Source organism: Centroberyx affinis, unplaced genomic scaffold (assembly GCF_046629955.1).
Source record: "Centroberyx affinis isolate AG114_WGS23_722 - 3 ecotype Tasmania unplaced genomic scaffold, CSIRO-AGI_Caff_v1 ptg004204l_1, whole genome shotgun sequence".
In the NCBI taxonomy this organism is placed as follows: Eukaryota; Metazoa; Chordata; class Actinopteri; order Beryciformes; family Berycidae; genus Centroberyx; species Centroberyx affinis.
The window spans coordinates 801,258-813,680 of record NW_027281952.1 but is presented as its reverse complement, the minus strand read 5'-3'; the positions used below and the strand labels follow the sequence as shown (position 1 = coordinate 813,680).

The 12,423-nt window shown below is 42.8% G+C and overlaps 1 protein-coding gene across 6 annotated transcripts; it reads right to left on the bottom strand.

Moving 5' to 3' along the window:
* Positions 1–702: 702 nt before the first annotated feature.
* On the bottom strand, positions 703–12,110 carry LOC139664166 (1-phosphatidylinositol 4,5-bisphosphate phosphodiesterase delta-1-like). 6 transcript variants are annotated; one of them, XM_071542900.1, is made up of 15 exons: positions 11,849–12,110; positions 9,694–9,882; positions 8,294–8,522; positions 7,861–7,990; positions 7,100–7,328; positions 6,212–6,413; positions 5,014–5,158; positions 4,665–4,817; positions 4,352–4,513; positions 4,086–4,245; positions 3,189–3,305; positions 2,872–3,050; positions 2,615–2,747; positions 1,729–1,878; positions 703–1,470 (listed from the first exon to the last, which is right to left on the bottom strand). In XM_071542900.1, the coding sequence occupies exons 1-15, from the start codon at positions 11,877–11,879 to the stop codon at positions 1,382–1,384; spliced, it is 2,298 nt and encodes a 765-aa protein (XP_071399001.1). In that variant the 5' UTR covers positions 11,880–12,110; the 3' UTR covers positions 703–1,381. The 6 variants fall into 6 exon arrangements, with proteins under 6 accessions (XP_071399001.1, XP_071399005.1, XP_071399004.1 ...); XM_071542904.1 differs by having other exon boundaries at positions 4,086–4,242; positions 9,724–9,882; XM_071542903.1 differs by having other exon boundaries at positions 9,724–9,893; positions 11,857–12,110.
* Between the last annotated feature and the right edge of the window lie 313 nt (positions 12,111–12,423).

Here is a 12,423-nt window from a genome sequence, read left to right as displayed (position 1 = left end):
TGGCTGACACCCAGGTATTTAAATCCCTGAACTGTAAATTTATTGTGCTGTAGGAGTCAGAAGGTGGATGATTTGTGGTCAGATGAATTGTGTCAGTAGGAAGTTATCAGTGGCCATCATAAAGACACCTATTGTGTGCGATTGAGTGACTAAAACACATAAACCCACGCATCCATAAAAAGGAGGAAATTTACTATTTGCCCAGCAGTATTCAGGCCCCGGCTTCTGCTGCATTCACATCATATCAGACAGAGTGGAAGAACAGGATGAAACCTTGTCGCTATAACTTGGAAGTGTTCAGGTGTTTAACTTGGAACGCCCACATCAATCATTTTATGTAGGCTATGAATTTATTGCTATATCACTTGCATTTCATAGGTTGAGATAATTGTATTAGTGTGAATATAAATGATAATTTTGATTTATGATCTTGGACGTACAAAACATTTCCACGTCCTACTTCTTGTAATTACTATTAGGAAGTTGACGAAAATGTTTTTTCCCAGTCGGAAGCTCGCATTTACGGTAAATCCAATATGACATGAACGCAGCATAGTCGGGACTGCATATTCACTTATCACTTATTCACAAGTCTTATCTGACTGTAGTCACAAAGGTCATGTTCATCCCTACTGAACATGAAATGGTGTGTGGGTTATAATGCTGATTTCTCAAAATAAATCTCAAGAAAGAAGTTCATGTTTAAATTTTTTTTTATCAGACTTTCGATTTACAAAAAGTTGTATCAAGAAGTAGTGCAGCCTACTCAGATGATATCACATGGAACGTGAATCCTTATTGATGAATACATTTACCTCACTGATGAAAACAAAGCTGAGAACATACTTCTTTTTATGTTGGCTTATGCTTATCCAGAATTCATAAAATGGTAATTTGAATAAAAAGATTTAAATAGACAGATAATAAAAAGGTACTGACCAGAACTGCGGGACATGAGCAGTCTATATAAAAAAAAATCCACTGCCATTGCAAACTGAACATGGTTCAACGCTAGTGCAACTAATACAAACCCATTAGAAAACAGTTTGTATAGTCCCTGTAATGTGATTCATATGCAGCATTATGAAGTATAGCAAACCTAGTGTATACGTATGTGTGCACCCACTTCCCAAAAGAACAAAATTCCAGCTGCAGATGGGGGATCTTTGGTTTCAAACTGGCACTGCTGTCCCTTGAGGAGCATGTGATCTGCCTCTTATCAAAATTAAGCCCATAAGTTCATCATGAGCTAAAGCTGGACAGCCCTATGCATTTAAAAAAAAAGAATATAAAATCTGATTAAAAAACAGAAGTCTGGCTGTGTGTTGGAGGCTGTAGTGTTGTTGTGACACAGAGGGACACGCCAGGCGGTGACGTCTCACTAAGCATCAAGGACCATGACGTGTACAAAGAGTCCTGCCGAGGGCAGAAGGTCTCCGTTCTTGTTGAGCAGAGGCACGTGTCTGTATCCTGCGTGGGAGCGGCAAATGGTTTCAGTCAGTGATCAGCGGTTACAGTTACAGACAAAACGAGAGGATATGAAGAACTCTTTGTGCAGCGTGTGAATCGGGTCTCTATGCTGCTCCACCAGAGAGGAGATTCTTGTCTCTTTTCATTTATAAAGTGAGACCAAAAAAAAAACAGTCTAAACCAAAACTGATTTTACACTATCATCGTTATAGTGAAAAAACTGCTAAGATTGTGTCCAAGGCCGATAGCTGAACTCACCCATTTGTAAGCTGTTGAATGGAAGTGTGTATTGACCGACAAACTCGTTGTCGGATGATGAGTCATAGTCTTCCACGACAAAGCGCACCAGTGCCAGGTCTGGCACGTACACGTCAAACTGGAAGCTGACATTCCATTCTGGGTTAAAACCTAGAACAGGGAAAGACAGCTATTAAAGGAGAAATCCACCCGCTCCTATGTGTCTTGTATGTTATGTGCCATTAATCTGTGATTCCAAGAGCTATTTTGTGATCCCTCAACCTGCCTCGTCTACCTGTTAGTGATTTCCTAAGTGCACAAACAAAATCGTGCCTTGACTTGCTGCATTCAGCTGCGGGTTATATGTGTAGGTGGAGAGAGTGATAATGATAAAAGAGCAAGCGTTTTTCCAGTTGAGAAAAAGCAAGTCACATCACTTACTCAAAACACAACTTGTCCTGTGGCTGCAATGCATTCTGGTCTATTGAGGGTATTGTCAGTGGAGAAATTGGTCTCTCTGCCTCTTCTATGATGGATTTCTCCTTGTATGATTGTTGCATGATTGTTGTACTTTGGTGCAAAATGGTGTCTAGAAAGAAGCCCTCGCTCTTTGATTCTTTTAGACTGACACCAAAACCTGACGTTTACCGTTGATGTTTTAAATAGCTGAAAAATGTTCTCCTATTAAACTCCATTGTAGCAGCACTTGAAATATCTCACTGTTGTTACATTTGGCCTATTGTCCGCAGGAATAAGAAAAACACTAAACCACAAAATGGATACAGGAATGCAAGGTACATCGGTAATAGCTGTTTTTTTTTTACAGAATTAAAGTGTTTTAGGGTGTTTAAAGTATGTATACTACAGTACATATAAAGTCAAAGACAAGTCTTGTCAGGAGAGGTACCGTTGTTTTCAACAGGATCTGTCTCTTTCACAGCGACATCAGCTGGCACTCCGGACACCTCCACTTTGATCAGAGGGTCCACGATGGAGGATTTCTTCTTGTTAACTTTAGGGAGCTGCTGGGCCGATATAACCTGGAGACAGACGGATACATAACGTCAGCTGAAGAAGATGCTTGAGGGTCTGAACTCATTACCAAAGAGCAAGACTTATGCTTATGGACAACTGTAATGCACATCTTCAAGGTGAAAGCCTGACCATGATATGGAGCGTCTTATGCTGCAGCCAGTTTCCTCGAGTCAGGGTGATGGGGTCGAACTCGCTGGCTCTGTCCCTTAGGTACGACGGCTTCAGGACGTAACCGCTCTTCCCGTTAATCAGGAATCTGCCCTGGTTCACATCCATGTTTGTGCAGGAGGTCTGGAAGTTTAAGGCCACTGGGAAGGGATGAATGAGACGGTGTGGGGACAGCGATGAATAAAATGAGCGACTCGAGTTTGCTATATTGAGAGATTGTGTTGTACATGTGAGAGTTTGTAATTCCCTCCTTGCGTCAGTCGTGTTTGATTACATACCAATTTGGCAGCCAGCGTTCCACAGGGGCACCGGGTTGTAGTTGGAGGAGTCGGTCCTGGAGCCTGCTGGATAGATGCGGCTCAGCTTGTCCATATTATGATGGATGTAGCTATTAGCTGGGGAGAACAGATGAAAAAGAGACTCATCTACTGTGCTCAAGCAATTTACTTATTCTCTGTCACCAAGAGTACTACAGGCAGGAGGCTGGCTCATTTGGCCACATATCAGAAGATATTAGTTCATTCTGATTGCTAAGTGAGGTACCATAATGCTTGAAACTGTCACATGAGGGCAACAGCTTAATTGTTTCTTATCAACGTCCCTTTAAAACAGGGAGGAGTTGAGGTAATATGGGAAATTAGATTATGAGAGACTAGAGACTGATGCAACCCTTCATGCACAGACAAAGATGCTGGATTCACAAAACCTTCTTAAGCAAAAAAATAGCACTAGATTTTTTTTTCCTAAGAAAAATGAAAAGTTGATATTCATCAAAATAATTAAGTATTTTCTTCACTTTTATTTTGCTTCCTAAGGAAAACCTTACATGACTTTCCACTTGTCTTAATATTGTTGCTGTGAAAAGGCAAGCCTCCAAATTAATTTTTGTCCTATACTGTAAGTTACTTGTTCAAGTAAACCATAAATAGTCATCCTATACAATTGTTTTCTAGATGGAAGTACTAGTACAGCCACGGAGGAAAATCCCCATTTTGTTTACATTGCGGTTGCAAGTTCTTTTAGAGAAGTTCGTAAGAGATGAGACTAATCTAAGAAGGTTTAGGGGAATTGCACCTAAGAGCCTTCTTAAGAACTTCCTAAAATGTGTTTGTTGGTAATTTCTTAAGATCTATCTTAAGAGCACTTTTATGAATCCGGCCCAAGGTCTTCCTCACCCGACTCCTCTGCCAGCCTCATGGCCTTGCCCTCCTTGAAGGAAGACATCTCGTAGAAGCTGAGGTTTTGCTGGGCGTCCTCAAAGCCATTGAAGTGGACGCTCTTACAGTAGACGACCATGTCCGACAGCTCCTTCGCTAGTTTGAGCTTCTTTGTCTTCTACATGCAGAATGGAAGTTAAGTGTAAGTAAAAACAAAATGTCAGCTGATGCTAAAAAATTCTGAAGTCAATTAATTTGCTTACACTCCCTTGATGTCATCCCACCTTAGTCTTCACTTCCTCCTTCTGTTCCTCCTCGTCGTCTTCGTCGTTTGACTCCTCCTCCTCCGTCACATCGGTCTCATCACCGGCTGACGCCTCAGCAGCAAAGCTGGCTTCCAGTTTGTTCAACCTCTTCCCTTTGATCAGGAACCTCCCCTTCAGCTCCTGGCAGTTCATGGACACACACACAGTTTATCACAACCATCTTCCATAAAAGAGTTCTCTGGCTTAACAGGGTCAGAGGAGGCAAAAACATGTTTCTCCAAAAGACCGTGGACAGAACAAAATCTTCTGAACAGATAGCGTAGATACTGACCTCAGGCGATGGGAAGTTTGTGGGCATGTTGTCCCCCAGCGGTGTGGTGAGGAGGGCACTGCCCAGGATGGAGTTCATGTGGTGGGCCATGACTTTCTGCTGCTCTACGCTGCAGTGGTTCTCCAGGGAGAGGATCACTGGGTAGTCGGACGTCTGGGGACGGCCAGACACAAGACAGTCACACAGAGAAAATCACCACCTTCATTGTTCCTGGATACTATACTGGGCAGCAGGGTGGCGCAGTGAGCAGGGAGACTGTCCATAAACCGGAGTTGAATCAAATCTGGGTCCTTCTTGCTGTGAGGCCACCATGCTGCCCGTATCACATTAATACGATCTAAAAACGCACCTTAAAGGCATACTCCTTGATGGCTTTGATGGTGTCTTTGAAGAGGATCTTGGAGGTGAGCGTGTAGCCGTGGTAGATCTCCGGCTCCCCGTCTGATCCGTCCCAGCAGTCCAGCTCCACACAGCGGCAACCCTTCAGCAGGGCCCTAGGAGGGTCAGAAGTGGGATGACTGACTGGCTGGTTGAACTGCATAGTAAGGGACCTGAAGTTATGGTCTTTAGCACCTGTACATTTGGGCCACGAGCGATGATTAACATGCAGGATTCAAGAGGTTATCTCCATGATCAACCAGGTTGCTAGGAATTTGTCTCAGTACGCTCAGGATTGACAGAAGACAGGACATCAGATACACATGTAGCCCATTAAATAAACATTACCTTATCCAACAAAATCAATTCATAGTAAAATCCAACAAAATAAAATGAAAATTGAGTGCTTCTACAGCCTAGACCAGAAAGAAACTGTTTTTTTCAGAGGGTATTTTTTGCCCCCTAAAATGTGTTTTATATCACATGTCCCACACTTCTCTCCCACTGCTGGAAACTGGCAGCAGGCCTTAAAGAAGAAGATGGTGCCGTTTTCCTTTTCTCTGTCCCCAACCAGTCCATCTTCCACCACTCGATTGTAGAGATTTTTACCATGGCTGTTTTATTTCTTTGTGTGGGGTCGGCATTTTCTTCTACTGCTGGCTGCGTGGTGTCAACATTTTCTACTGCTTCAGGCTTCATACTCGGATGTTTTCTGATCAAAGCTTGCTCCAATTTTCCCAGCCAGAATGCAGTCATGTCATAGATTCCAACAAATCATCTCCAGTGTGGCTCAGTCCAGTAGTCACATTCACACATAGATTTTGACAAAAAATGTGAACAGGGTAAAATGCAGAAAAAGGGTACTCCTAAATATTATCCAGGGCATTTTTTGCTATTTCACAGGCATTTTATGAACCTTTAAGGCCATTTTTGCCCCGAGCCCCCATTAATTTATGACCCTGACACAGACCGACAAGAGTTCAACACTCCTACTGCCTCGGGACAGGTGCTGTGATGAAACCTGAGAGCCCTTAGCCTTCTTCCATAGGGACAGAGAGACAGAACGTTGTGCGGCGCTTACGTTTTCAGCACATTACGTTTACAGCAGATTAAATGATTCGACACCTCTGAACACGTTGATTAAAGGTTCCTCGGATGGGAGCGGTTACCTGACGTAAGCCTCTGTGCTGCTGGGCCCTTTGAGCTGATCCTCCATGAGGTAGGTGTTGTGCGAGGAGGAGATGAAGTAGTGGTTGAGGGGCTGGCTCATGTCCTGGTGCAACTCCTTGTGCTCTGGCTTCAGGATCAAGCCCTCCGGCTGGTGCAGGTACTTCAGGAAGCCGTCTTTGGAAAGAAGCTTCTTCTCCTTGGCTGAAAATACAGACAGAAGGAGGCTGATGTGAAGGTGATGACAACAGAAGACTGGAGGAGTTTTGTGAAAGAACAACAGTAAAGTGGTCCAGTTATTTACCTATGGACACTGTTGGGGGAAGATACTTTTAGAAGCAATTAAGTTTCTTTTCTTAATAATTTACCTTAAAAAGTAAGTAGCTACATTACAAAGTTACTCTTTATTAAAAGTAACTCTCTAGAGTATTTTTGTGTTACCCGCTTCAGAAACAAGCCATATTAATTTAGCTTGTTCTGCCAAGTGTGTTTTCCATCATTGCTTTAAAATGCAGTGCAAGACTATTGCCGTTTTTAAAACAGTAAACCAATTGCATTTATATCAAGTATACTTTTTTTTCAAATAGCACAAATAAAAAAAAAAGGTAGAATCAAGACAACATGCTGCTAACAAAATGAAACAATATGAGAGAAACATAACAACATTCTAATTTTAAAGAGTAACTAATAACTGATTACAAGAACTGAACACTTTAAATTACTAGTGCACCAAAAAAGAACTCCAAGTACTCCAATGTGTTACACTGCACTGTCTATGAAGTATATTCATGTTACTAGTTCATATGCTTGTGGTCATTATTCTCACAAATAGCAACATATATTGTCACACAAACTAATAATTTGGGTTTGATTTCAAATCAAGTTCTCACCTTTTTCATCAGGCTCATACTTCTCAATGAGTTTGTGTGCATCAGCCAGTGTGGCTTTTTCTCTCTGTTCGCTGCACAGGAACTCCACCAGGTTGTCGGCGCTCATGAAGCCGGTAGTTTTAGCGTACTCCCCGTAGATCACGTCGATCTCCTCTCGATGGGTCAACAGGTCGTAGAAATGTTCAATCTCCTCCCCGGCCAGTAGGCCAGATTTGGATTTGTCACATTGCTGTATGCCGGAAATACAGTCGAATAAGAACCGGCTCTTTTCACATCGTCATGGCAAGAGCTTCCGCATTGACTGACCTGTTTTCATTGACTCCTGGATCTAAACTATACGGCTACAAGTTCTTCACCTAAAGTTCCCTCTTCGATTATGAAGGTGAGTTTTAACTTCAGTTTCTCCTCATCTGCTGTCATCCCTTGGCAGTCATCACCTCATTTGCTTAATGTTATTACATCATGTATCTAGTGCTGGTAACCACTACAATTTTGTTGGATTGGTTTGTCAATGAGTTGCAAAAAGAAAGTTGCCACAGGAAGTTGTGATGCACCGGTTTCTCAACGTGGAAGCGGTTACCATGACGATGAACTTACCGGTAAATGCTGACTGTCGTAATAGATTTTATATGTTTACTCACGGTTTGTAAATTGTTGGTATCAAGAGCTCAGAGCTCCTTATGTCATCTACTAGTGATTTTCATAATTAGGAAGCATTTGTTAACGTTAATCAACTATTAATGAAGCTCTGAGGGCATCACCTTGAAGAGCATCTCTGCGTAGTCGTCGTCCACCTCCATGTTGATAAGACGCAGGAAGTCCTGCAGCTCTTTCTGACTCAGCTTGTCGTCGCTGTTCTTGTCTGCTTTCCTCATGCAGTTGAAGATCCAGCTGAGGTGTTGATGATGTAAGGAGGGGTTCAACTGAGAATAAGAAACCTCTCATCCCACATAGGCCCTAATGGCAGTTGAGGAGAGACAGCCAATAAAATCATAGTATGTAGGAGGAGTTCCCAAACTTTTTCATGTCAAGTAGATACGATTTACACCACAGCCCATTCGATAAAGGTTTTGGGACAGTAGAACCTCTGATCAGCATTCTTATACATTCAGTCACTGGGCTGTGTAACAACCAATATGTGGAATTATTACAAAACAGTCATGTGTATAATCTCCACTGTCACGACAAGGATACTGCTCTGTCTTCTGCTGGTGGCTGAGGTTGCTCATGTTGGAGATGATTTTCTGCAGGCTGGTGACCCACTGCTTGGCCTCCTCCTCGGAGCTGGCGATCAGGTCCAGGTTCTTCCGGCGGCCCTTGAAGACGATGGAGAAGCAGCGGCCCTCCACCTTGTCCTCTGTGTTTTTCCTCAGGCCCTCCGACTGGCGGCCCATTCGCACTGAGGCGACGTCGTTGAGGGAGACTGGGAGACGGGAGAATGAATGTGAAATACAGTATCACTTGTGGCGTTTCATTATTAAAGGAATTTCCTACTGTGGGATTGCTGAGGTACTACAATTACTACTACCGCAAACAAAAAAGAAAAGAAACAATGACAAAAGCACGCAAATCTATGACAAACTGCTTTTCTTAAAGCTGCAGTAGATGCAAGCAGGTAAGAGTTTTATGTAAAAATCCACCCCTCTCATCAGGCTAAACCACAAAGTGGGGCTGTAACAGAGAAGAACGTCCCATCCCCACTAACTGAGATGCTGTAGATTTGTCCTATTTGCCCAAATGAAATTCTGGTGTTGGTATCTGGTGTTGTTGAAACACAAACTGTCTCCTAAACAGCAGTGAGCAGCGCACCGTCCAGAGAAAGCTGAACTCACTGACATCAGATATTTTCCTCTCTCATTCCTTTGGTTTTCTTTGGCGTAAAGCATCACAGACCGGCTGGGTTGGTAAACATGAGCGCGTTGTGTGCAGTTTACTGACCTCACCTTACGGGACTTGTGGGTATTGAAGACCAAATTGTTCCAACAGTTATCTCTCGTTGCCGTTTGGAGTCGCTACCATGTAAAACTGCCTGCTGCAGCTTTAAAGCTTGCATGTTATCACACAGTCATTGCTCTCTGGCAACAGTGAGAGCAATAAAGTCACCACTACACTAAAACGATCAGACTCTCACTGGATTCACACACACTTGGTATGAAAGGTATATCAACCCTAAGATCTAATCCAAGATGAGATCATAACCAGGAGGAGCACTTTAAACCGCCTATCCACCCATAATATAAAATAATAAAAAACAAATATGGACAACTCCTTTGCGAGTTGAAAGGTTACGTTTACTTCTCGATGTTGACTCAATCCATATCAAATCCAATTATTTGATTTCTCTACAGCCACACCTACAACACATATCACTGCTGATGCCATCATGATAACACCAAGGCCTTTAAGGAAAAAATAACCTCCTATTACAGCACTATGATTGGATGTAGTTTGTTAATAATTGTGTGTATAAGTGTGGCATCACTATTATTTCCATGCTGTAGCAGAGGAGATGGCACAGACAGAGATGCAAGACCTTTATCCACCACAGCACCAGAAAGAGACGGGCAAGGGTTTTGGTGGACGGTCTCACACACATGTAGGCGGGATGCTGGGACGGCACTCACAGGTCTGGTTGGACTTGAAGGTTTTTTTCGACTCGTGCCACATGGTCCTGCAGTCCTCCTGGAGTCTGTAGTAGCGAGTCTTCTTCCAGGACTGAGAACGGACCTTGAGAAGGTCTCCCCCCTCCAGGAGGAACTGGAGGTCTGCATCTCCCTCCAGACCTGAGGAAGAGGGCAAAAACGGGTTAGAAAGGTTTGTCTTTTCTGAATGTACAAAACATGAGGGGCATATTGAGTTGGAGCCCTTTCTGTACAAACCATATAGTTTTTTAAAAGCTTAAACATCCTTCTCGTCTGCTTCTCTTCATCTCCTCATTTTGGTACAGATTTAATAAGGTAAATTAATAAGAGATAATATATTTTACATGGACTCACCTCATCAGTGTAGAAGAGTAAGTGTCCCTAATATTTTGTACATTCAGTGCACAACAGGCAACTACAGCCAGGCTGATTTAAACCCCCTTCCAAGCAAAGTTTCATACTTTTCTACTTTACACTGAGACAAGTAAACGTGTAGTCTGGCCCTGGTTATGACCTTTGGCCACCACCACATCTGCTAATATATTCCATTGAAATGTCTGTCGCTGGAGAAATAGTGCGGCCTACCTATGAGCTTCGCGTTCATACGTGTCGCCTTCTTGGATCTCGCATAGCGGAGTAATTCCTCCGACCTGCTGCGTTTCGGTTGTCTCTGCAGACAGTGCATAGTGCCCTCGGGTGCTAAAAACACGACCAGACTGTACTCCCAAGGCGTCTGGACCGACCTGTGTCTAGCAGGGCGTGGACCAGCCTACTCAAAGTTCACTAACTTCATGTCTGTATACTATACACTCCTTCTTGGCAGCCAGCTGGTTGCAAGAAGTCGGAAGACCACAACGTTTTGCAATGCGCACAGCTGCAGCCCGAGAGCCATTCAGGCTGGATAACACGGCTTTTACCAAGTTTAACGGTTTAACGACACGGCCTGAAACAAACGCGATACGTTTTCTAAAACAGGCGATTCTATTTAATCATTTAAAATGTATTTATTTTATTTGGTTTATGCACATTAATAAACTTTTCTCAGAATGTAAATGTGCCAGAGTTAGCCAAAAGGTTAATTTTCATCTGTAGTCCCTGGCCAGATGTTACGCAGGCTCCCTGTCGCCATCTTGCAAAGGTAAATAAATACATTTAATTGATATATTTGTGAGCTATAAATTCCCCTGCACCTGGTGTTCAGTGTCCTGAAATAGTGAGAGTTGCATTAAGGGCTCCGCCTAGAGGCGACATCGTGGTACGGCCTGACTTTTACAGAGAAATCACTGTAGTTCTGTCAGCCACTAAAAAAAATTATGAATTTAGCAGCCAAACTCCGCGTCCAGAAAAGTTCAAGTGCTGTGATTCATTGAACCAACCTGGCCACACTGACTAATCATTTTAGAAAGCTTTCACTACTGATAGGCATGTTATAAATTATCACACCTTGAATTCTGGGTTAATTGAAAATATGTTTACCCTCAATTTGTATCATGAGTTTGCATGGAGTAACAGTAGAATTGGAAACTAAAGGCAGTGTGGTAGGTGAGGGGCCATATCTTATTTGAAATTGTGGTGTTATGTGTTATGTTACTAAATCCCTGAGGCAGTAAACAGGAAAACAGGAGAACCGGAGAGAATGTGAGCTATAAAAACAGGTTTGTACCATTTTCAACATTTCTGAGTAGGCTAGCTCTAGTTAAAAGCGGGCTTCTGAGGATGAGGCCGTGCGCACTGTTTTGGTTTGGCAACTCTTTTGTTTCAGGTTGTTTGCAGAGAGGTGGAACTAGACTGGATGAAAAAGGTGCCACACCTTTTGGCAGAGCAAAATAAAATTCAAAACACGTACAGCTAATCTTATTCGGCCAGACTATGTGGCGCAGAAGAAAGTTAATTCACACTTTTAGCAAGGCTTTTAACGGAAACTGTTAAAAACGATAGATAAATCCTGAGTCGAAAGTCACTGAAATTCAATTCAAATTACAAATGTAAGATGGTTTTGCAGTGTAATATTGAGAAAATACAAATAGTAGGCTATAGCTAACATCCAGCAAAACATTAAAAAACGCAACATCATTTGATCATTAAAAACAAATGTTAAATGTCCTACCGTGTTTCTTTTCGATCCCATTCGTTTCCATTATCACTAGATCTTTTTTTTTCTTGCTTATCGCAGCGTCAGTCAAGTTGTCTCTCGGTTCAGTTTATCCACAACTTCATCCAAGGTTGATCCTTCTCTCCATGTGCGCAGTTCAGATTGAAAACCTGGGTTTTGGGGGTTGCTGAACTTCAACTTGAGCAGCGTAGAGCAGAGACAGAGCAACACACCCTGCCAGGGCGGCGAGACAGGTGGGTTTCTTTAGGCAACCTGAATGGTGTCAGCACTCCTGCGGCTCCAACACCGGTTTGACAAGCCTGCCATGCAAGCTGTGAGTGCTGATGTCACATCAGGGCAGGTTACACCTGACTACCAGTTTGTATCATCAGGCCTATTATACACAGCTGATGGGGCTGGTTAACATATGAAGCCCTGATGTAAAGCTTACCACAAGTTGGCCAGCTTGTTATTTGCATCTGCAATCACTGCAAGGTTACATTGCAACATTACAGTGATGACTGATGACCTACACTTGTGTGTTGCACTTTGAGTGGTTTGGGCTTTAGAGCACTTTAGGTAGGCCTATA